General features: G+C 45.5%; 1 protein-coding gene across 5 annotated transcripts in view; it reads right to left on the bottom strand.

Annotated features, from left to right (window-relative positions):
* HECTD4 (HECT domain E3 ubiquitin protein ligase 4) overlaps positions 1–24,566 on the bottom strand; it is a 64,820-nt gene that overhangs the window by 11,100 nt on the left and 29,154 nt on the right. For 3 of the 5 annotated variants that reach the window (XM_058851252.1, XM_058851251.1, XM_058851256.1), the window contains 43 exons: positions 24,279–24,425; positions 23,041–23,145; positions 22,202–22,365; positions 21,634–21,867; positions 21,308–21,500; positions 21,051–21,155; positions 20,879–20,967; positions 20,413–20,588; positions 19,599–19,734; positions 19,311–19,452; positions 19,049–19,215; positions 18,377–18,523; positions 17,922–18,106; positions 17,387–17,540; positions 16,869–17,149; positions 16,258–16,447; positions 15,370–15,451; positions 14,601–14,803; positions 14,285–14,420; positions 13,486–13,668; positions 13,101–13,271; positions 12,489–12,658; positions 12,060–12,175; positions 11,133–11,236; positions 10,762–10,923; positions 10,490–10,638; positions 10,202–10,281; positions 9,921–10,084; positions 9,207–9,444; positions 8,644–8,780; positions 8,347–8,473; positions 7,970–8,107; positions 7,718–7,854; positions 7,406–7,566; positions 7,039–7,220; positions 6,451–6,656; positions 6,085–6,215; positions 5,716–5,921; positions 4,700–4,879; positions 3,113–4,419; positions 1,440–1,647; positions 587–810; positions 354–505 (listed from right to left, as the gene is read on the bottom strand). In XM_058851252.1, coding sequence (XP_058707235.1) covers positions 354–505; positions 587–810; positions 1,440–1,647; positions 3,113–4,419; positions 4,700–4,879; positions 5,716–5,921; positions 6,085–6,215; positions 6,451–6,656; positions 7,039–7,220; positions 7,406–7,566; positions 7,718–7,854; positions 7,970–8,107; positions 8,347–8,473; positions 8,644–8,780; positions 9,207–9,444; positions 9,921–10,084; positions 10,202–10,281; positions 10,490–10,638; positions 10,762–10,923; positions 11,133–11,236; positions 12,060–12,175; positions 12,489–12,658; positions 13,101–13,271; positions 13,486–13,668; positions 14,285–14,420; positions 14,601–14,803; positions 15,370–15,451; positions 16,258–16,447; positions 16,869–17,149; positions 17,387–17,540; positions 17,922–18,106; positions 18,377–18,523; positions 19,049–19,215; positions 19,311–19,452; positions 19,599–19,734; positions 20,413–20,588; positions 20,879–20,967; positions 21,051–21,155; positions 21,308–21,500; positions 21,634–21,867; positions 22,202–22,365; positions 23,041–23,145; positions 24,279–24,425 — 8,069 coding nt within the window. The remainder of the gene's footprint in view (positions 1–353; positions 506–586; positions 811–1,439; positions 1,648–3,112; positions 4,420–4,699; positions 4,880–5,715; positions 5,922–6,084; positions 6,216–6,450; positions 6,657–7,038; positions 7,221–7,405; positions 7,567–7,717; positions 7,855–7,969; positions 8,108–8,346; positions 8,474–8,643; positions 8,781–9,206; positions 9,445–9,920; positions 10,085–10,201; positions 10,282–10,489; positions 10,639–10,761; positions 10,924–11,132; positions 11,237–12,059; positions 12,176–12,488; positions 12,659–13,100; positions 13,272–13,485; positions 13,669–14,284; positions 14,421–14,600; positions 14,804–15,369; positions 15,452–16,257; positions 16,448–16,868; positions 17,150–17,386; positions 17,541–17,921; positions 18,107–18,376; positions 18,524–19,048; positions 19,216–19,310; positions 19,453–19,598; positions 19,735–20,412; positions 20,589–20,878; positions 20,968–21,050; positions 21,156–21,307; positions 21,501–21,633; positions 21,868–22,201; positions 22,366–23,040; positions 23,146–24,278; positions 24,426–24,566) is intronic. The other 2 variants (XM_058851255.1, XM_058851254.1) reach the window with 1 other exon arrangement.

Raw genomic sequence — 24,566 nt, forward strand, 5'->3', positions numbered from 1 at the left:
GGACCCTAAAAAGCCCATCCAGTTCCATTCCTGCAATGGGACACCTTCCATAGGTTGCTCCAAACCCTGTCCAACCTGATCTGTTTTTGTTTTTTTTCTGGAATAAGTGCACTGGGATAGAACAGTGATGAACACAATTCCAATGTTCTATATATAGATCCCAACAACTCCACCCCAATCTCTGGTAAAAGAAACACTTTGCCAAATAATTTCCAGAAATCTGAGATGTTCTGACATGGATGTGTTTCCCTGTTCCAATACAAGGAAGCACAGAGGGATGGGGGAGGATAAATCCTGGATTTCTACAGTGAAATCCAATATTCCACAAGTGCCACAAGGCTGAGGACACCCACCTGACACTGTTGAGCATAGACTTCTCCTTGGTGGGGGGTTTGGTGACCGGGCGCTTGGTGCTCACCACCTTCACCGGGTGCTGCTCCTTGCCCGCCTTGTTGTACTTGCTCTTGTCAAATTTGGGCTTGGGAACTCCGTATTTCCTTAAAATCTTCCAAGACAGAAAGTGAACTGTCACCCAGTGCTTTCAAGTGACACCAGAAGAGGCTGAGAACAGCTGGCAAAGCCCTACCTGGGTCAGCTGGTCCTCCAGAACCTTCTTGGGAGGGCGGACGTTGGTGAAGAAGATGTGGAGAAGGTTCCCAGGGGTTTGGGAGTTGATCTGCTCCTTGCTGAGGTAAATGTCAGCCACCTTGATGGGCTTGGCTGGGGTCAGGCTCAGCATTTGTTCCGAATGGACACAGCTTTTAAAGATCTCTGTGAGGACTTCACGAGCACCTGGGACCAGCTTTTCACCTAATGAAAAAAAAACAAACCAAAAACCAAAAACAAACCAACAATTTGGTACAGAATACTGTGAGAACTGGTTAGAGGTTGAAATGTGAAAACAGATTTTGCATTCAGACGAAATATTCTATCACATGGCACTTGCTTTGAGATGGAAAAAAACCATAAATCACTTCTTCAGTGAAAAATCTCCTTCTGCACCCATTATAGAGAGAGTTGGCTACATCCTGTAATTATTACTTGAGGAAGCAGTGGGGATGAAAAAAGCAGTTTGTTTTTCATGCCAGGATAAAAATTATGTTGTGCAGACAGACACCAACACCTATCAACTGAATGAGCAGTCAAAAGTTGTACCAGTGGCTCTTTTCTCAAAAAAAGTCCCTAAAGAATTAAATCAGTAGTTTTTTGGGTTGATGAGGAGTGTTTTGGTTATTTATTTATGGTTTATTTGATTATCTGGGTGGCCAACTGAGCAAGGTTCAGCTTGCAAATAGCTCCTGGAGGGATAAAACTTGCTCTGGATTTTCTCCCTGGCTCGTTGTCACCCCGGATTTCTACTGAAGCAAGAAGAATCTGAGCCCTGTTCATCCCCCAAAATGCTGAACACAAGACATATTTGCCAATATCGAACCACCTACCTTTTATTGACTTATCATTGAAATAATCTTCTAGTGCTGGGCTCCCCTGGGTGTCAAACAAACTCTGATTGACAGTGGAAACAGTTAAAATCTCTTCAGTTGACATCTCCATGAGCTCATCCTCCCCATCCAGGCTGGACAAACCAATGAGGTCACTGCTGTTGAACAGGCTGGCTCGGATTTTCTCTATTTTAGCTCTTGACCTTATCTGTACAAATAATGAAGTTAGTTCACAGCAATTCTGAGGAAACAAATTCATTTCCATTCATAGGAATTTGGGGCTTAAGCCTTTCCCCCCCCTCCCCTCCCAGATAATCATTATTGCTTCTCCTCTCTCCTGTATCAATAATTTGATGCCAAAATTCAGGTGCAGCCTAGAGAAAGATTCATGGAAATCCTCATGCTGGGAGTTAACCAAACACAGCTCAGATCCACCCATCCCATTCCTCAGGCTGGAGACAGCCCTTGGCAACAGCAGGGAAGGAGCTGAGGGTGTCAGACTGGTAAGATGGCATTATTTGTAACTCTGCTGTCCCTGCCTCAATTCTGCACTCTGAAAAATCTCAATTTGCACAGGCCTTGAAGCCTCAGCTACACAGACTGGGAAGGGGAACAGCAATTTCCTTTGATTCCTAGAATAACCACTAGCAGAGCAGCTCCAGACTTGGGATAGTTTCCATGTGAACACTGGCAGCTCTCTCTCCACACTTAATGCTTTATTTCAATGATGTCTTCACGTCAATTAACAGCTCATGAATAGCAACTTGCAGAGTTTCCATCTGAATAAAGCTGATTTTCTTCTAAAAGAGGAACTGATACAATCCCAGACTATACAAAAACATCTCTCTCCATTGCCAGGCTGCCAGGAATGGCTGTGCTTCTGGAAGCTCCTGATAAATCTGCAGCAGGCAATTCATGGAAGCAGCAGAGAGGAAGGTTCTTGTGCAGAGCTGAGCACCTGGAGTGACCCAGCACTGATCGCAACCACCCACAACGCTTTTAAAAATTAATTTGGAGCCAGACAGCAACAAAATTTATCATCTCTCCTAAAGTACCTTTACAGAGGAATCCATAGGTGGCTCAAAATAGGTGAAAATGTACTGATTAAACATTAAACAATTGCTTTGTGGGTCAAACCAAAAGGCCCCCAATCTCTAAATTCATCTCAGTGGTGGCCAGAGCATATCTTAGAGAAAGGCACATGAAAGGAAATGAATTGATCTTTCTCCTGGTGTGTTCTCTGCACAGCAGTTTAAAGATTTCCCCAGCTGGAAGCTGCACTGGCTGCTGTGCTCCACAGCTACCAATCCTCCAGGAATTTAATCCCTTAGGAATTCATTTATGGTCTTGGCTTCAGCAGCACTCTGTGAAAACGAGCTCTACAAGCTGGAACACACAAGAGCTCTTCCCTACTTCCCTCTGTGCTCCACCTGCTGCTGGATCACTCCACTACTGGGTCCCCTCAGTCCTTCGAGAGACAGGGATTGTTCCCAAGACTGTGAATGTGGAGAAGGGAATTCTGTGCTCCTCAAGCCATCCTGTCCAAGCTGAGAGCTCCCAGTCTCCCATGCTCTTAGACACGCATTTACCCTGCACCTGTTGAAAGAGCCAGTCCCTAGAGTGAGATCCCATTCTCCCAGAAAACCCCGGCTCCAGAGGTTCCTCTCCGTTACCTCCACCACAGCGAAGCCCTTGATGGGCCGTGACAGCAGCGGCTGATTGTCCAGAGACGTCACGGTGTACATGGAGCCCACGTCCGACACCGACGCCGTTTCCACGTTGTCCAGCGGCTCCCCGAGGCTGCCCAGGCTGCCCAGGCTCCCGGTGCTGCAGTGGGAAAGATCCAAACTCTCCTGGCTGGACACCACGTGCGGCTGCTCCAGCAATCCGGGCGGGATGGCCAGCTCCAGCCCTGCTTGGAACTGGTCCACGGAGATGTCGCTGACGGTGCGGGATATTCCCTGGGAGCTGCAGAGGGAAGCCTGGCTCGTGGATGCCGAGGCGCTGACGCTCATGGCGGGGGTGACGCTGCTGGAGCTGCTGATGTCCAAACTGTCGGCGCTGCTGGAAACCGTCGGCTTTTCCAGCTCCGTCCTGCACTCGCCTCCTTCCGCTTTGTCCTTGCTTTTTTTGGGATCCTCTTCCTGCAGAGGGATGTAGATCTCATCCTTGAAGACCCCCCCGTGGGCATTGCAGGCCTTCCTGATGGCGTTCCTGACAGTGCCCTCCTCCAGGTGCGTGGGGATGCCGGAGATGACGAGCAGGCGGCTGTGGGCCGTGGGCCCCACCAGGGCCTGGCAGGCGTCTGCCACCGCATCGTTGGTCACCCCCAGCCCCTGGGGATCCTTCTTTGTCAGGTGCCTGAGGATTATCAGCAGGGTCAGAGCTCTGTGGAACCACAGCATGTCCTCAGGCTTGCTGCCCCCGATGCTGAGCAGCGCCGCGTCCGTCTCGGCCGCCCTGGATGAAGCCCTTTTCCCCGAGGATGAGGTTTTTTCCCGCTTCATTTTGACTTTTTTCCTCTTGGACAGCAAGCTTGGGCTCTGTGGTGTCTGCCCTGGCGAAGATGAGGACGAGGAGGAGGAGTCACTAAGATTTGGGGCACTGGTGGATGAGATCACATTGGCTGTCACGCTCATGTTGATGGGCAAGGTGACTTCTGCCACAGCCAGGCACACTTCCATCAGGGCGTGGAAGTAGGTGGAGAATCTTCCCTGGTCGGCCACTCCAACCCCAGAGCCACCACAGGCATTCCCAGACACCCAGTTCTGGGTTTCCTCATCGTAGAGCTTGTGCAGCTCTGACTGCAGGGCCATGAGCATGGCCAGGCAGGGGTTGAGCTGCAGGGCGATGGATGAGGACAATCCTGCTGGATTCTTCTTCTGCTCCAGATTGTGGATCTTGCGAAGCAGCTCGGCCAAGAGGTGAAAGATCAATTCCTTCACACACGCTGCCATGTCAGTTGTCCAGAGGAAGTTGCCTGTGTGAGGAAGGCAAGGCACAGCAGTGAGCAGAGTTCCACTCTTAGCAAAAAGTGACATTAAAAAAAAGCACCAGAAAAGCTCATTTCAACATCAGTAAGAAAGACAGGAAGGTTATTCTGAGAACTGCAAATCGACAGAAAATTTCTGGAGTTTGAAGAAAATTTCATTACAGTGGAAGAGCTCAGAAAATTTCAACTGTAGTTTTTGTTTCCTAAACTCTCCACCTGAGCCAGCACATTATCAGTGCTCATTGCTAGGGAAATACTCCATTCTCACCTAAAAATTCCACTACTTGCAAGAGAACTGAGGCAGGAATAGTATCCAGTTCATCTTCAGATTTTCCATCCCCATCTTCTAATTTCCAGGTTAAGAGCTGTTCCGTGAATGCCATTGCCAGGGGGAATTCCAGGGGCAGGGAGTGCAAGACCAACACAGCTCCAGGAGGAGGAGACACTCCTAAGCAAAAAGACAAAAGAAATTCCTTATCATGATTCTGAGCACTGATAAAGTAGTAACATTTAGAATTTTTTCAAAGCTAAACTTATGTAGAGAGAATTTTCTCACAAGTAGCACCTTGTATTAAACAAATAGGAATGTTTCTCTATATCGATAAGTTAATATAATCTATAATTATAAATGCACAGAGAACATTTTACTCACATAAAGAAACAGAGTAATTTTGAGCCTGAACGTATCTAAATATACACACAGAACTCCCCCCAAAATAATTTATTTCTGTCTGATGAGCACTGAAAATAACATCAGCAGAAGAACTTTCAGATCTCCTAGGGGAAGTTTTAAGAGCTCACTGCACCCAGTCACCTTCACTGCTCTAAATCCAATCTCTCCCTTTGGGCAAGAGTAGAAAGAATATTAATTATTCTTCTTGCAGGAGAAGCTGGGGTGACCCCTAAGAATTGCTACACTGCAGATATATTACTCTGTGGATAAGAGTAATACAAACACCTAAAAAAGCAATAAAAAATTATTCTCCATCTGAAACAGCTCCTCAAACACCAACAGCACCACCACTGCAGAAATCAGTATTTTTAATCAAATATTTTGAATACAAACACTGCTGGGTGAACTCCTGGAATATAAAAACCAGGATCAGATGGTTGCCAATGTTTATAAATCCAGGCTTTTTTTGGTTTAGAATGAATTCCTTGTACAAAAGTCCTAACCGCTGCTAGGACCAGCACACAGGACGGTGCTGCAGAGGCCACAATCAAACTGTTCCCAGCTCTGAGAGCTCAGTGCAGGCTTTTCCCTGGTGCTGTGGCTGTGCTCACCCAGTTTGATGTGCACCCTGTCGGTGGGGGTGATGACAGCCGGGTACTGGTTGGTGGTGGGGGGCGGTGTCAGGCCGGTGTTGGTGGGGGAGGCGTCGCGGGGGTAGCACACGGCCTCGATCAGGTTCAGCTGCCCGTTCCTCTTCACCTTGTGGCCCAGCCCATAGACCAGCACCCGAGCCCAGGGCGCCTTGTACAGGGACGAGCTGGGGAAACAGCAGCACAGCTTGGTTAGGCTCAAACCAGCTGGAAAACGTCCCAGCCACCACTCAGAATATGTCTTAGAGAAGAGAAAATTAAAAAAACCCAGTAACCCCATCCCCAGGGCTGCCAGGCTCAGACCCAGCTTTGCCCCTCTCCGTGACTCACTCTTTTCGGAACCCAGACTGACTTTCCTTGCAGGACACAATCACAAAGGCAGCCCCAGGAAAATTCACATCCATGTTGACCTTGGATTCGGAAATTGGGAATTCTTCAGCAGGAAACTGTTCTGGTGCTGCCTGTAACAGGACAATTCATCATGGAAGATCACAAACAGCAGCAAATCTCCTCCCCCTTATAGAGTGCCCTATAGCCAATGTATTTAATTAACTGCAAATTATGACACAGTGGGAGGCTGCTTCATTTTAATTCAGTCCAGAGGGCTGCTACTGCCTCTGTTTTCAGTCACTCAGAGAACAAGGACTCCTGAGAAGGGAACCCAACGCTCCCATGAAACATGAGTGAGTCCTTCACCTGCAGAAAGGAGCAGATCTGTTTGGTGAGGTCCAGCAGACTCTCCTCTCCCTGATGCAGCGTCCGAGTGATGGCCACAGTGAGCCACTCCCTGATGGCCTGGGAGTTGCCCTGGTAGAAGAGGTCTGTGGCAGCACAGGTCTGGGAGTGGATGCAGTGCTGCAGGGACTGGGCCAGGAGAATGGAGCTAGAGCTGATGGTTCCATCTGGAATGATGAGGAAAACAGCACAAATTTGGAGAGCACTCCAACTGTTTATGTAGCCTGGAAAACAAAAGCTGTAAAACACCTGGAAGATTCCCAACCTCTGTTTCCAAGTGGAAAACTCCAAGTGGAAAAGCCAGCAGGTGAAAGGAGCCAGCCAGGCCCAGCCTTGTGGCTGCATTGGCCTCTCCATTCCAGCTGTGCCCCTCACCAGCCTCAGCCCAGCCCCAGGTGAGGGCAAACACGGAGCTGTGCCACCACCCCAGCTCATGCTTAAACACCATCATTATTAACCAGCTAATAAAGAAATACCAAATTTGGTAACTTTTTTGTCCCCAGGAAAGGACTGTACCGAAGAAGAGCTGTGACAAAACCAAGTGTTTACCAGGAAGAGGTGGTGCAAGAAGCTGGTTGGAGAGCAGCTGCAGGTGCTCCAGGGTGATATCCCGGATGGCAGGAATGTGGAACAGCCGGGTGAACATGTGGGGAGATTTGGGAGCAAAAATATTGAGCAGAGCCATGCGACAGTAGAGCTTGGCCAGGGCAGCTTCACTCCTCAACAGCTCCCTAGGGAACACAAACATTAATTCTATTAATTCCTCAACATTAAATACAACCATGACAATAAGATTGAGAAGTTTGTACTGCTTAAAACAGAGCTGTAGCAGGTAACTGTACTACAGGAAATGCTCTTCAGGTAATTCAAATTCAGGTAATAAAGTGCCTTTAAGTAACTACATCTCTTTTTTCACCTGTGAATTTGGATGTTGGTGTTATCCAGGGTGACCAATCCGTTGGTTGCAGTCCTCCTGTATCCTGCAGGTGGCCTTTCCAACATGTCAATGGGATACCAGTACCTCACCAGGACTCCCTCACTCCGCAGATAGGTCTCGACTTGGACCAGCTCATTCACCTGCAACAGCAAACCCAGCACTGTCAGAAACACAATAATTATAACCACATCTTTCCTTCCAAGAGAGCCCCAATCCAGCTCTCTGAGCAGTTTTTGCTCCCAGCTGTGTGATGCTGATCCTTCCAAGTCCTCCCAGCGTGTGTTTACTCACTGAGTCCACATCCAGGACAACCCCATGAAGGCCAAATGTCTTCAGCATGCCCCGAATGGCAAATTTGGGCAGAGCCGTTCCGACAGCGCTGCTGGTGACGTTGTTGCTGTCAGGAGAGCGAGTCACCACGGTGAGACCTGGAGAAAGGGACACCACTTTGAAGGTGTTTTCCTCAGGTGACAACTTCTGCAGTGGGTCCCAAAAACCTCTGAGCTTTTCTTTACCCCTCAGGATCCGCTGTGCTGCCCTTACCTTTCCGTACTTTATCAATCGTGAATTTGTTTGCTTCATCTTTGATATCCTCAATGGTGGGAAGGTAGAGATCCCTTGGGATGCCTCCGTTTTCCTCGTACAGGAATTCCACAGTTTGCCTTGCTATATCAACCATTCCTGAAAGACAGGAGGGAGTGCAAGTTATTTCCCTCAGCCACCTAAAATAAGTTCTTATTCTCATTAAGATCCCAAGCAGGTGAGTTTTTCAATTACTTAAATGCTCTCTCAGACTGGAAGATGGAAATTGGGAGTTTTCCTAAGAAAGCTTTTCCTGAGCTTCTCATGAGGGCTCAGAATTCCTTCCTTGCTCTTAATGTGACTTTCCCACAAACACACAGAAATAAATACAGCCATACCTAACTGTAAAGCTCCTTTAATCTGGTCCAGCCCAGACTTCCTCTCAGCCTCATTACGGAATCTTCTTCTAATTGTAGGGAAAACTTTGGTTTCCCAGGCTTTGACCAAGAGGGCATAGTGATCCTCCTACAAAGACACAAGAGTTTTAGAACACCAGGAAGTGATAAGTTACCAGCAGTTATATTTTTGTTAGGGAAGCAGGAAAAGCTCTTGTGTGGCAAAATTTCAAAATCTAAATGACAAGATCTGGTTTTAGGCTCTAAAATAGAGAAGGCAGAGTTTGCTACATTCCTTACCCTGGGAATGTCATCATCATCATCATCATCACTTTCATCATCTGCAATAGGAGGGGGGTGAGGATCAGGGCCTGAGGTGATGAAGTTCTCATAGCTCAGCTCCATTTTATAGTGGCAGGATGTGTCACTGTCATACTCTGCAAGACACAGACAGAAATAATGAGATGATAATTCATGCAAAGACATCCCATGAAATTGGAGATACACAGCATTCCATGCTCTCCAATCAGGGGGTGGGAATGCAATTCCTTTTGACACAGCATAACCAATTGGCTGATCCAATCCACCGTGACATCCTATTGTATCCCAAGCCCTAATGAGATCATTTCTCATTGTAGCTGCGTTAATTACGAATAACTTGTGTATTCACATAGAAGACCAAAGAAGATAATTTTAATTGCCTTGTCTAAAATCAGATAAACATGGCTTTGAATTGTGGTACTGCCCCACCTAAGCAGGCACTATCTAAGTATTAAGGACTGCAGCCAGGCTGGGCTTAAATCCTTTTTCCTTGCTTGGCATTTCTGCTGGGAGAGCTTAGAAAGGAGTGAGCGTCACTTTACGTTGCTGAGCCGTGGCGACAGCAGCGATCCTGCAGGGGGGCCCGTGGGTGCCGGGGTCGGAGGCGATGCTGGTGCCAGCGTCATTGTCACTGTCAGAGGCCATGGCAAAGGGCAAGGCCTCGAAGTTGGCGCTGATCTCCTCAGCCAGGTCGAGGCACAGGTCGGCGGCGTTGCGGTGAGCCTGGCCCTCGGCGTAGGCGAACGGCCGCGAACCGAAGTTTGCCCGCACCTTGGTGTTCTGCAAAAGGATCCAGGGAAGCTCTCAGATCCTGCTCTGAGCCCTCACTCTGCTCCATCTGTGATCAGGAGCTGATCACACCTCCCCACCACCAGGATCTCCAGCTGCAACTCTGGGAAAGCTTCAAGCTGCTTCAGACACACTTTGAGCTCGCCTGCTCTCCAGCTTCAGGCTGCAGCAGCCAGAGCTGGGTGCTCTGAAGCAAGGTCAGTCCCGGCCAGGAATGCTGGGAGAGGAGCTCCTGGCATGGCACAAGGCATCCTGCCAGGCCAGCTGCACACTGCTGTGCTAATGGGCAGGGAAAACCAAAATAATGACACAACACATGCACCTGGGCGGGCTAATGAATACCTCAACCTACCCAAGAAAGGTAAAAACTATCAATTTTGCTTTCCTACAGAGCAGGTTCAATATTTTATATAATGTTTTTAGTATATCTGAAAGTATATTAAGTGACATTTCTGTTACAAACTTGCCTTTTTCTGGATGTGGACAACTGGCCACATTCCACCAGACACATCCTCTAGGTAGGGCACAAGTCTCTGCCCACAGTATGTAAAATAAACTCTGCCCTTTGCTGGCTGCCCTGGAGGAGGGGGAGTTCCTTCTGTTCTTTCCCATCCAATTCCTGCTACATCACCTGGAGAAAAACACAGTCATAAAAAGGATTTAATCAGTTTTCTCATCTAGCATTTCCCTGACATTTAGAGGATTTTCTGATGGAGCAGATAAGGGTTTTAGCCATGCTCTCACATACCAGGGGAAAGAGTCACATCCAGTCTGACACTCTTCCACTGCAGCAGGCTGGAGCCATTGTAATGCACTGCTCGCCCATTGCTGAGGGACAAGAGGGACACAATGAGCCAGAGCAGGATCACCACTCACCAAAGCTGGGACACTCAAAAGGCAACTCAACTCCCCTGATTTTGCAAAGATATTCCAGTCCATCACTTCAGCATGTCAATTTAAAAGTATGTACTGCCCACTACAGCCTCCTCCCCAGTCTGCTGACAAATGTGGTTTTTGATGTGTGTCCCAAACCTACTTGTGAAAGAGGCAGGTGCCCACTGGGTTTGTCCAAGCCCCATCCCGTTTTTCAGCCTCTGTGGCAAATCCAAAGGAAACTATTGGCCCAGTGTCATCATCTGTATCTCCATAGGAAACCACTTCGATTTCCCAGTAGAACGAAGGTGCCTAGAAATAAAAAGAGACACATTTAAAAAAGTTATTTACAAAACCGAGTTCAAAGAGGCAATTTCCTTTTCATGCCCTGTTGGATATTCAATGACAAATTGTTGGAGAGCTGTGAGGTCTCACCTGTACTGGCACTGGGGAGGTGGCATAGATAAAGGTGCCCCGAGGAAGTCCCCCACCTGCACTGGGATCAGCCAGGAAGGTCACAGCAGTGAGGTGGGAGGAGAACATGCAGGCTCTCACTGGGGGGAACACCCTGGACGGGCTCCATGTGATTTCTTTGGGCTGCAGACACAACAAAGCAGTTTATTCTACCAATCACAATTCAAGTCACCCACTAAAATACAACCACGGAGTTTATGAGGGGCACATTTAATACAGCTCCAACAAATCACATCCCAAGGCAGAAATCCACATGAAATATTTCAAGAAGAATGCCCCCAGTTTGGGCAGTTCTCCCAAGGCAGAGGGCTCAGCACTGTCCCTGTGCTCACCTGTCTCCTGTCTGCCTGCAGGGGAGGAGGAGGGGGCCGAGCACAGTCCCGGTACAACATCCGTAACCTCTCACACTGCATCTCCACAACCACGAGCCTCTCCCCTGCAACAACAACCCAAACCAGGCATCAGCTCCCAGCTGCTTCCTCCTGTCCAACACTGCAATCTTAATACAGAAATAAATATGACATTTGCACTTTGAGGAGGTTTGATCAGCCTCACTTACCTAAACAATGGAATTAAGGGTAAAATGTAACATATGCAAGTATTTTCTCATGTTGAATTTATATTTGGTTTGCAAAGACACTGTTATGTTAATTAAGATATAAAGTTCATTTTAGTGAGCAAGTTTATGGCCCAGCAAAGGCAGGAAAGCAAAAAAATTTATGTCTAATGTCACAAAAATCAGTCCTTACACTTTTACACCTAAATCCCTTGGCTCCTACCCTTCACTTCAGCCACCTTTTCTCTGGCATGTTCCTAAAAACCTGCCCCTGAATTAAGACTTCTGCTGGGCCCAGTGCTTATCCTTAAACAAGGAGAGCTCAAGGATCAGGAATATAACAAAGCATTGCAAAAACCAGCAGAAAGGACATAAAAAGAAAACATACAAATGATAATGTCATGGAATACAGAGTAGGATATGCAGGAAGAAAGCAAAGTGGAGAGTGCAGAAGGAAAACAGGACTTGCTTCTTTGATACGCCGAATAATCTTGTTCTGGCCTAAATGAATGCCTAATGTTTAATGATTTAGGCTGATTTGATTATTAGCTGCACTTCCATCAGCAGCTCTGCAGCTGTGACAAGACACTCTGTCCTGTGCCAGTTCCTAAACTCTGAGTAGCTGCAGGAGAAAACACTGAAATGGTTTTAAAAGCTGATCTGCCTCTGACCTGAATATGCCAAGAAGGTGTTGGCTACATACCAGGGCTGCACTCCTGGGCCACCAAATTCAGAACTTCTACAGCAGCTGGGCACTGTTGAATGAATTCTTCACAGAATGAGCTGTCTTCCAACAGCTGAGCCATCACCAGGCATGCTCTGAACAGAAAAATAATACATTTGAAGTGTTACAAAGTGGATGCTGAATTCAAAGCTGGCTTTACAGTAGTGAATTTAAGAGTGGCCTTAACCCTGATTTTAGCTGGACCCTCCCCAGAGGCAGCTTTTCCCTGCCTCATAAATGGATTTATTGAAGCATTTGCTCAGTGTTACAGGGACACTCAAGAACAACAGCCAGACGATGAAAGGGAGCAAAGAGGAATTTCTGCAGTCCCTTACTGCACACCCCCAGAGGAAGGGCACAAGAACTCATGCAATTCCTGGGATGTTTGTGCACAAAGACAGGACTCACCTGGTTCTTATTTCAGCAAGGAGCCGGACCACTGCCATTACTGGGGTTGAGCCATCTCCTGTTGCAGGAAGTGAGGTGTGAATAGAGAGACTTCCCTCCTGAGGGAGCAACATGGACTGGACTGCCTGTACTACCTTCTCAGTAATGGACAGTTTATGAAGAGGCAATGCCTGATGGTGGGGGGGCACGGTAAAAAGTTAAATTCAAGTAGTTAGTTTCTAAGAAATGAGGGTGTTTTATTACCTGGAGTTAATTCTTATATTTTACTAATACAATATCAGCACCAAACACCAATAAAAGAAAAAAAAAAAAAAAAACCCAACAAAACAAACCCCAAACAAAGCCAGAAATTAACAAAAAAAAAAAAAACCCAACCCAGTATGCAATGGAATATCTTTAAGCACAAAAGATGAATACTTATGTTACTTGAATGAGAACTTAAACATAGTATTAATATAAGCTTAAAAAAACAAGGCAAACATTACAAATCATTTCAAAGCAAAGATGAAACACTTTTTTTAACGTGCTGTAGATTAATAGTCAGTATGCTGTGACAGAAATAAAGCAAGAATCGAGATTATACTGAATATTGGATGTTTAAAACTGCCATACCTCAGATCTTGGAACACAGAGCCTAGATAATGGAATAGTTAAAGTGTCTGATGCCTGGGAGGTCTTTCTAGTGTCTATAGTGGTGGGTGGGAATTTGACCGTGGCTATACCTTCTTGCTCATTAATAGATGCCACAACTCCAATGCTTCCTGCTATTCCTTTGCCTAAAACCTACAACCAAAGAAGAGCTGCATGAGACTGAAGGTGTTACAACCAGGAGTCAGGGTCTGACATCACACATCAACTGCACACACAAGCACAGGGGCGTGGTGTAGGAAACAAGCTCCACAAGCACATCCTGCTCCCAAGGATCCCAGTGAAGGCAAAACCTCAGGAGAGCAGCAATTCTCATCTAAGATATCAAATATGAACAGTGCTGAATTACCTGAACTTCAGAACCTATTTTAATTGTCTCCTTAAAGCCACCCAGAGCACACAGGGCAGCCACTGCCTGCCGAGCAATCCTTTGAAGTTTAGCCAGTTTCCTTCCACTGCTACTCCCATTCTCCAAAATGCTCTCTGCATATTTCCCAAGCTGTGGAATGTACATCAGAGCCCGAGACAGAACCTGAAGACAGAAGCAAAAATACCAGGGAACGACTTCAAAGCACAATTCCGACAAAAAAACCAATGCCCCAAGCCTCCAGCCCACACAGTCTCACAAGAATTATTTTTGTTCTTGAAGACAATTATATAACTCAGAATATTCCAAGTTCTCTGAAGTGTGAGCACCATCAAAGCCATGACCATTCCCTGGTAACTTTTAGGATAAAATATAATCTTGGCAAAAGTCTTTGCTGAGGATTTCACCTAAGGAATAGATTAGGTGCTGCAGCATTAAGAGGAAAATAAAACCAACTTGTTTTGTTCCAGCCAACACTTTGTACCCTCAGAGGCCACAGCCAAGATAGAAAAACCTGCCACAGGCAAAGGAACTCCCCAACAAACAGCATTGTTAATGCCTGAAAAGAATGACAGCACATTATCTAATGATGGGTAAATTTTGAGTGTTTGTTCCACCCCAAGACAGCTGAGAAAGGGTTGGGTCTGTGCAGTTCCACACCCTGGTGTGAACTGGTTTTGTGTAAATCAGAATGGAGCAGCTCAGGCCTTGCTCATCATTAGATTCTCTAACTACTCAACCCCCGGTGAGGAATGCACCACTCATGGCTGTCTTTGCTCACTTTTTCAGCAGTTGTTGTCCAGATCTGGGCTGCATTGGACTCTGGGGCCATGAGCAGGCTGTGCAGCAGGGCAATCACCTCTGCTGCCATGCTGTTAGCCACGTGCCCGCTGATGAACGGCCTCACCGGATCCGTCCTGCCCGGGAGACAAAGGCAATGTGACCACTCAGCTCAAAACCACAGAACTAAAAGAAGCTTCATTTGTCAACAAGATATCAACAGCAAAAGAAGGAGGAAGTTTATCAACAGAGATTATCTTTGGGAGCACTACAAATATTGGTAGAGAGAAAAGCAGAATGCAGACTAAGGGATTTACCTGGCGAGCTCCGAATTCCTCTCCCTGCAAATGGAGGTTTGTGCAGTCTTCTTTTTGTCCCCAGTGGACAAGCCACTGCTGCTCTCTGGATTGACAGTCTCTATGGGTGGCCCCACACTCACTATCAGCCCAGATTGTGCCCACTTGGTTGCCTTTCTAAGAGCTGCAGCAGCTTCTTCTGTAATGACTTCACAGCAGCCACACTGCAAAGGAAATTGCCACAGAAGGCAAATGTCAGATGTGTTTGGTCACTCTGCTGATGTAAAAGTGCTGAGAACACAGCAAAACCCCTTCCTGGGTGTGTGTTAGTCATAGATGGGTTCTGTCTCTTGCTTTTTATCACCTACAGAGGGATCAGGGATCAATTCACTGCCTTTAACATTCCCTTCTTAAATTAACAATTCATTTTCTTTGATCAAAAGGACACCAATGAGTATTTCCAGTGCAAACACTCAAGAACATGTCTGAAAATAGACATGAAATTTGAATTCAAGTGTGTGGCTTAAAATCTGCATTATCAATGTGCATTAAACACTTGAGGAAAGAGAATATTAAAGGGGCTTAAACCTGACCTACAACAGTTGCAGGAAGCATCAGCTGAAATTCTTTGACATCATTTACCCCTGATCTGTATTTGATCTGTATTTACAGAGGTAAATGATGAATAAAACATTGATCAAAAGGGTCTTAACATCAGTAAAACCCAAGAATTCTGACTGGCCACCAGTTTTTAGAAGCTGAGAAATTTTCTCGTTATTTCTCCTCTTACTTTTGTCATGTCCCGATCCATCTTCACCACCTTCTCCATGTTGGCTCCAGTTCCCAGTCGGAATGGGCGACCTTCTGAGCTACTGTTGGAGGGGAAAAAAAACACAGGAGCTTTGTTCTGACTGCTGGAAAACACAGCTGAGCTACACAGTCCAATTTCATGTATTATGGGTGGTTTGAAATGATTTGAAGCCACCCTTGCAGCTGAATGCTCAATAGCAAGAGAAATATTAGCTAAGGACATACCCCATTTACAGAGGGAATTTAATCCTATTGAATGCAGCTATTTGCAAAGCAATTTAACCCTTCCCCCCTCAGGAAGAAGCCTCATGAAATGGTTTTTATTGATCACAAATGCCCAGGGCTCTGACTTCACCTTTCACTTGTACCTTTTAGTGTAATTTTTTAGAGTATGGGTTCAAAATCAACCCAGGGAGTGGGGGAAGATGAAACAAATAACAAAAAAAGCAGGAGGGGTCAGCACTGGCATTCAGTGATCCCAGCATCCAGGTGGGTGCTGAGAACACTAAAGAATGTTTAATAGCAAATTATTGTCCAGCTTATGCATTATTAAAACAGTGCTTTTAAAGCCATTTTGCCTTGACAGTTCTATTTGTTAGGCCTGTCACACCATAAACAAGAAAAATGATAATTCCATCAGAAACACTGAGTCTGAGTAGCTAATTTCTCATGAGATTGTTTTCAGACAGATGAGGATGTTCCCATGTCCCTTTGCATTATCTTATTGCTTTGCCAGTACACTTTGCTTTCCCATTTACTCCTATATCTGCACTTTTCTGCAGCTGCAGTGCTTAAAAAAAAAAAAAAAGAGAAGATAAAAGGAATTTGAGAAATTGGCTCTAATTCCAATCCAGTGAGCTGAGATTACCTTAGTAAAGGCTGAAGGACTTCATGGGAGGATTGATCTTCTCTTTTATGGATAAAAATAGAGAGTTTACCATCCACTGCCTCGCTTTCTTCTCCAGGATCTTTATCACCTTTTATGGAATTTTTAGGGCTGGCTTTTGCCAAGGTAGTATCTGGCTCAGAGGCAGTTGGAGAAAGGACAGTCTGGCAGCCTTGAAGTAGAAAGGAAAAAAAGAAAACAAAGAAACACATCCATGAATTTTCTTACCCTTGGAACCAATGCTAACACATGTGGGATGTGTCTGTGGGACCCCCACTTTGGCCTGAGGCCAGGGAAATTAGGGGGCAGATGGGAAGTCACAGGAATATTCTGCTCACAGTGACGTATCAGAAACCTCCCAATACTTGAGCTTTCTGTCAATACAAAAGCTCCTGGCACAGGTGCCCAGAGAAGCTGTGGCTGCCCCTGGCTCCATAGGAGTGCCCAAGGCCAGGCTGGACGGGGCTTGGAGCAACCTGGGATAGCTGATGGTGTGGAAGGGGATGGGGCTGGATGGGCTTTAAGGCCCTTTTCATTCCAAGATTCCATGAAACTTGAGTCCCTCAGGCACAACAGCAAACAGCCACCGGTACCTGGCACGACATAATCCGCCAGCTTTGCCAGCAGCAGGGAGGCAATCTTGGAGGCTGGGTCACTGGGATCATCCTGCTCGCTGTTCAGGGAGGGCACTGAGTAGCTCCAGGGAGGCAATTCCACATTTCCACAGTCCTCAACACTCATGAGAGGCAGTGCAGCACGACACAACTGCAGGATTATTAGGACCAGCTTTGGAGAAGGACGCTGGTCCAAGAGAAGGGACAGAAGCTTGGACACGCAGGCTGGCTGGCTCAGGATGGCTTTACCTATGTGACTCCTGAAAGGGAAAGCAATCTTGAAATTAAAACCAAAATTATTTATTACTTACAAGATGTATTAAAAGCAATTTCAGTGTCTGACAAAACATCTGTAGCAATTCTTCCATAACTTGACAGCACAGATTAAACACAAAGATTAAGGGTCAGTTTTAGAATGGTTTAAAAAAAATCCACAAAAGATCCCACATGGGCTTTGATACACAGGAAGAAAATACTCCAGAGCAAAGGCCTGGTACCTTGAGAGGTCATTCAGAAGGCTGAGGACATCCTGCAGTGCATCATTCCCTGCAGCCTGGTTGCCACAGCACTCGGTGGCTCTGGCCAGGTGGTTGGTGAGGAGGCTGGAGACCTGCCTGGCCAGCCCGGAGTGAACGGCATCTGTGGAACCCCCTTTGGAAGGGATGGAAGAATTCACAGCTGTAATCAACAGAAATCAATGTACACAGCACAAAACCAGCCCCTGGTACATCCAACAGTCACATGTCTCTAAGTGTGTTATGGGTGAATATGGGAGAAATCCCAAATGATCATTCTGAACCTCCAGGTTCTCTGATTATGCTTAGACAGAATCAAGTGGCAAAACTTGAAATTATTTCCATGGGGAGGAAAAAAGCCAGAATTAAAAAAACAAGAAGAAAATCCACTGAGTTTTGTATTCATTTCTTAAGAATTTGGAGAGTCCCAAGTCATGGTGAGTGACTGCCCTATTTTAAATACATTTCCACCACTCCTCAGACAGTTCTAACACACCCAGCAGGAGATATTTCCTACCTTCTTCCTTTTCCCACTCCACACAGCGGTTGGCCAGCACCTGGAATGCAGCCCAAGCCATGGTGGCCACCTTCTGTTTCTTGGTCTGTTTTTCATTTGAGCTGGACTCTGTCTGGCTGCTGAGGCTGCAGAGCCGGTCCATGAGCTGGACCAGGCCACTCCGCACCAGACACTTCTCCTCGCTCCTGCAGGAGAAATTCAGGCTGGAATTAACCTCCCCATCACAATGGGAACCCAGAACTTGCTGTTAGCTCAGTAATTAATCAGTTTACTTGGCAGAAAGATGGTTCTGCCTCCCCCTTACCCTTCCCAGATGGAATTGTGAGGGAATTTACCCGGATGTTGTCAGACGCTCCTCATGAGGAGGAAAGGGGATGTATTTATACTATTTAATGTTTTTGTTTAAGGCAAAGCTTACTAAGTCCAGGTGTGGATGCCCCCCTTGCCTTCCCCACCTTGTGTAGGGAATGGTGCACAGGAGGCCAATGCTGTTGGCACAGGCGATGGGGTAGCGGGCACACAGGGACACCACCGATGTCATGGTCTCTCCAAAAGCCTCCTGGACCTGCTCCACCATCCCACCACACGTCAGCTCTTCAATCCTGTTGGGGGTCAGAGATTGGGAATGGAAGGCTTCAGTTCACAAAGCTCCAAATTATGAAAATAATAATCAGTGCATGTTAAGAACTACTCGTGGAAGACATGAAGGAATACTGCAAGTCACTCGTGTTTTCATATGAAACGTGTAAACCAGAGTTAGTGTGGTAGTTATAGCTCTGACATGATTAAATCCCACTGCAAACAAAATACAAAATGTTTACTACATTTAGATGACAGTATCAGCTAAATCAACCACTAATATCTAATTAGTATTAATTTAGAATTAAATCAAGAGAGAAGGATACCCTCTCTGCATACCTGGGTACATGTCAGAACAGTATGAAAGTTCCTCTACTGATAAATAAAAGCATTTCTTAGAACTTTCTGCCTTTTCACCCCACAAGAGTCAAAGTGTTTGTTGCAACCTTAGCTCTGCCAACTTGTGCCCTCACAGCTACTCACTTCTAACTTTCCCTTGTCCAAAGTAACTTATTCCCTTCCACTGGATCCTGGAGAAATGCACCCACCTTGGCCCTCCCTGGAGCACCATTGTCACTGGGCCCACCAGGTGGGTCACGCCCCCGACACGCACGGCGGCCGTCAGCAGCTCCCTCATGTGCACCAGCGCCTGCTTCCTGGTGTTGCCACGTCTCCAGCGGGTCTGGGCAGCCAGCAGGAAGCTGCTGCTGGACACCTGAGAGGTTTGGGATGAGATTTTTTTTGTTAGACACAAACGAGGCACCTCTTGTTTTTGAGCAAGTTGGGATCTGAAATAAAGTAACAACGTACGGCTTGGTCGGGGTTTGTCCCGATGAAAGCAAAGAGCTGCCCCAGCAGGACACTGTAGGTGGGTTTGTCCCTGCTGTCCTCGATGGCCAGGGACTGGAGCAGGGTGAAGGAGCTGCTCCTGTGGCTGGTGACGTGTCGGCGCCTGCGAGGGAACAGCAATGTCACACCCGGCAGCAGGAAGCTGATCCAACCGCCACAAATCCTGCTGTGCTGGCAGTAATAAATCTGATCAAGTTGATCACTGGAACAGCACAGAGGTGTGAAGGGAAGGAATGAACCCTGCTGTACCTCTGGCTGGCCCGGGCAAACTCGATGTCCTCGTTGCCGATCATCTCCAGGTCGGAAGGGGCGGACATGCTGCGCAGGAACACGGGCTGGCGCACGGCGTGCGAGATCACCTTGGTCTCAGAGGCTGATTTACAGGCTGAAATATTGTAAAATAATATTAAAAAAGGTTATTCCTGGTGCAGGAAATTATTTACAAACTGGCTTTAAAATCACTGGTGGGTATCCCAGTGGAAGCTGAAACAAAGGATGGGGAAAACCCCGTCTGAGCAAGAACGCGCAACTCAGATCGGAGAATTCTCCCGTTTTCAATCCTGTTGGGAGTTAAAGATTTGGAATTGAAGGCTCCAATTCACAAATTTCCAAATGTAGCTTTAAAAAAATAACAATCAGTATGTGTAAGAATTACTCAAGGGAGATTTTTAGAAGGAGAACTGCAAGTCACTCATGTTTTCATATGAAATGTAAGCGAGAGTGTGGAAGTTATAGCTCAGACAAAATTAAATCACACTGCAAACAAAATACAAAATCAGCTCTGAGGCTTTTCCTGTTTTCAGGTATTGTTTCAAATCAGGTTTCTTTTGATTTGGTTAAGTATTTTTCCTCAATAAATCAGGAGACTGAAATTTAAATTCCACCTATTATTACTCAGATTTTTATTTACCATCATCATGACAATCAGAAAACAAAGACTCGACTTTATTTCTTGTAAAATAATTAATTTAATTTAGGAAAAAAGTAGTTCAATTTAAAGCAAAAGAGGGAAAAATAAGAAATGAAAGGTATCTTTAGAATATGCTGGTAATGAGAGATGTACCTGGAGTCTCTGCAGGGGTCCCTGAGATGCTCCTCGTGATCCCAGACTGTGCTGCAATGGTCACATGCAACAACAGCTCTGCTCTGTTCATCAAGCTCTTCACCAAGGTTTTGGTCTTTGCTAAGGGATGAGAGGTCTTCTGGATCAGTGAATTCACCTCCTGGAAAAACTTCTCCCTAGGATTGTGAAAAGGAAGTAAAAGAAGCCAAGTTGATGTTTGAATGCTTTCAGAAAGGAAGTGCTACTGGGGGAAAGGTCATCTAAAGAGGACGTGTGGCATCAGTCTGTTCTATGCCAACAGAGGAAAAAGCAGAAAAAATGGAAGAAATAAACAAGTGATTCCCTAGCAAACACAAGCAGTTTAATAAAGTACTAATATATCTAATCATTTCATCAGATACTTTTGGAACTCCCTGGAATCCCCTGAAGTTGCCCCTCTGAGGCCTGAATGCTCACTAATACTGACCTTAATGCCAGGACCACGTTCTCAAGATCACTCCCATCAAAAGAAACTTCCTTCATTGAACACAGAAGCTCCAGCTCCTTCATCTTGCTCTGAACAAAGGGAAGGAGATGGGTGAACAGGTTTTGAGGAAGCAGAGTGAGGCACAAGCACCCACAGCAGCCCCAGGGCTCACCTCGTTGAAGTGATAATCGTAAAAAAAGGGAACATTGTTCTCCAGCTTCCCGTGCATGGCATCATCCACCTCATTCTGCCACTTCTGCTCCAGCTCAGCCACACTCTGATAGAGACAAAAATCACACTTGTCGCACTTCAGGTGTAACAGGGATTTTAAAATAAAAACTCTGAGTACATTTTGTATTTCTATGGTGCTAAAATACAGCTTTACTCTCAAAAAAAGCCTTCTGCTGTTTCGAATAATTTTCTTTTTACCTGCAGTTGTCTCTCCATGGCATTCAGCTTCTTAAAGGTCTCTCCCATAATTTTACAAAGTAAATCGTATTCTTCAGCATGTTCCTCCTGATATTGGAAATTTATCAGGGACTGGAGAGCATCAACCAAATTGAGATGTTTAATCACACATGAAACCACCATCTCCTCCATGACTTCTGGCTGGATCACTTCCCTAGGGTTCCAGGGAAAGCCAAACTTATTAATCAGGAGTAAGAGACCAACTTGGATAATTCATATTCATAAATCATCAGATGCTGCAGTCACAAACAAGGTTAAAAACCCAGAGGGAAACAAGGACTCCTTACTTTATACTGGGTCTAAATTGAGGCCGAGCACGTCCAGAAATTTCCCTGAGCTTGATCATGATTCCTGGGGGCAGCCTAATCCTGGGCAGATCAAAGTAGTGTCCAACAGGAGGCACGAGCACATCAGAGGGATATGTGAATTCCCTGTCCTCCTCAATGGTGAGAGGCAGTGGAGAAGGGCTTGGAGTAAGGGCTGGAGATATGACCCCGTTGGCTTCCACCTGCCACTGGCACCTGCAGAAAGAAATAAAAAACAGTTAAAAGGATTTTTATTTCCCGCCCTCATTGAGAAAGACACTTCAGTCAATGCACATTACAAAGATTAAATATTAATATATGATTATATTAATAATCATTGATTATATTAATAATCATTGTTATTAATTATCATTATTAATAAGAAACATGACCTGCTGTTTTTGAACATTCCCTCAATTTTAGGCAACACAAACTGCTGAACAAACTACAAGAAAAATTATCCAAACATCATCTTAAAGCACAAGAATTGAGCACAAGTCTCTTTCCCTCAGGAAAAAAAAAATTCAGACCAAAATTGATTTTTATTTACCTTTGTAAGAGTTTAGATCTTAAGAGCTCTTGACAGGTTTCTTCATCTTTGGTAATTTCTGGCCCATTGTACAAGATCCTCAGCATGGAACAGGCCAGCACAGAGAGGCCCAGGGCCAGGTCAACCAGGAATGGCAAACCTCCTGACACATCCTCTGAGGATTCCTGCAGCAGGAACAGGGAGAAGTTCAACCAAGCAATCACCAGGAAGTCCTTTCCAATAGATTCAAGCTAGGAGATTTTATATATAATCTTTTAAATGTAAGATATAGCTTGATACCAATCTTAACTCTCACACAAAAATGCTTAACAATTAACAGCAATTTGTAAGAACAACTCAAGACAAGATGTAAGGGATTTAAACATTATTTTCCTGAACCAAGAAGGAACAGGTGAAGTTATTTTTAGTTCAGTCACCCCAATTTGTAGTGGGATTCAAGACTCCCTGTGTTTGATCCCAGAATCCCTCCCCTCTCTTCTTCACAGGCTGGAATCATTCTTTCCTCAGGATATCTCTGATTTTCAGGTTATTACAAAGAAACCCTGACCCACAAGCAGCAAGGGATGCTGGAATGGCTCCAGGAGATAAATAAGACACATTTGATAACAACTATCTCCATGAATCCCTGAGTGCCAGCCCACCCACAGGGATCCCTGCATCCCAAACCCAGGTTCTTTTCTTTGCCAACACCTGATTTGTCTCACTGCCCAAACCAGTCACTGCTGGTTTCCATTTCAGACTGCCAATCTGGGAGCACATTTCCATGGATGTGGAATGTGTGGCAGGCAGGAGGCAGTGGAAGCTGAAGCTCTCCCCTGGGAATTCTCCCCCTGGAATACCTGTGCTCGGACAGTGCAGGCAAAGCCCCACATGGCTTTGTCAGGAGTGTTGTGCTCCCGCCCACTCCGCATTTCAAAGGAGAACGTGACAGTGTCTCCTTCCACCTTCAAATATCCACAGCAGGAAGAGGGGGAAAAAAAAGAAAATATATTTAATAATTGAGGCAAATAAATAGGATTTTCACACAAGTGGTTATTTAAAGATGGATGCTTTTAATGAGAGTCATCTGGGGGTTGTTTTTATCCCAAATGAGACAGTGTGATTTAAGATTTTTTTCCTTTTTTAGTTAAGGTGCCTTTTAGTGAAAAGTTAAGTTTTGCTGCTGGCTGACCACAGTAAAACAAAAAGAACAACCATAGCTGTAAAATCAAAAGCAGAAATTATCAGTGTGTTACTTAGCCTTGATTTTCACTGTTTGTCTGCAAGAAACCAGGCAATAATTAACAATTCTCTTCCTGAAGGAAGACAGACAAGCTCTTCAATTCGAAGAATGACAACAAATTAACCAATGAGCTTGCTAAAAGGACAGTATCAAAATCCATGTGTGAAAAATAAACCATATTCCCTTAATTGTGAACAATGGCGTTCTTGTCTGAAATTGCTTTCCAGTTTATTACCTCTTGATTTATTTTTACAATGTGGTTTTTTTTAATGTAAATAAGCCCAGTTTTAGTGTGGGACAACGTAGCGGTACAAATATATATATTAAACAAAAATAAAATCACACTGCAGAGAGTGAGGGGACACATTGCCAAAGCATTGAAATGCTAAGGTTTCAAGAAGTTTGAGAGATTCTTCTTAGCTTTACTGCCAAAAGCATCCAATGAAATTTTAAAATCCAACAGAAATGGTTGGAATTTATTTGTTACATTTGTTACTTGATATATTTGGGGGTTGTTATCCAAAAAATTGACTTTAAGAGAATCTGCATAGAACTTCTCCTAGGAGTGTGTACTTAGGAGAAGAGCAGTGCCATTAGGGACTCCAGGACTCAAAACATCTCCATCAGGAATTCCAGGAAGACACAAAACAAACTCCAAGGGAAGCATCACACGGAACACAGAGCCGAGTTTAAAGCTCTCCCCCAAGGACACAACAGCTCACTGAGCAGGGATCTCATCACGGATAAGTGTACATTTAAAAGCTTGGAATGCATAGCTGCGAGGGCAAAATGGGCTGGGCATGGTTTCCAAAGGGAATTTTCTATGGGAAAGAGTGGTGGATGGGAATACTGTACCTTCACTAAGTCCTTGGGCCACCCCGTTCCTAAGACACTACGGCTGCCATATCCCAGTGTATTGCCTCCATACTCAGCAACCTTCCTACTGTTTGTGCTAGGACCAGCATAGATCACCAACTTCAAAACATAAAATACACTGTTAGACTGTAAGAGAAAAACAAGAAAACCTAATAATAATAATAATACTTAGCACTTCCACCGCGCTTTCGACTCTCGAAGCGCTCCATGCACATGAACCAATCCTCACAGGCTCTGTGAGGGCAGCAGGGTTAAGTATTATTATCC

Source organism: Poecile atricapillus, chromosome 16 (genome assembly GCF_030490865.1).
Source record: "Poecile atricapillus isolate bPoeAtr1 chromosome 16, bPoeAtr1.hap1, whole genome shotgun sequence".
NCBI lineage: Eukaryota > Metazoa > Chordata > Aves > Passeriformes > Paridae > Poecile > Poecile atricapillus.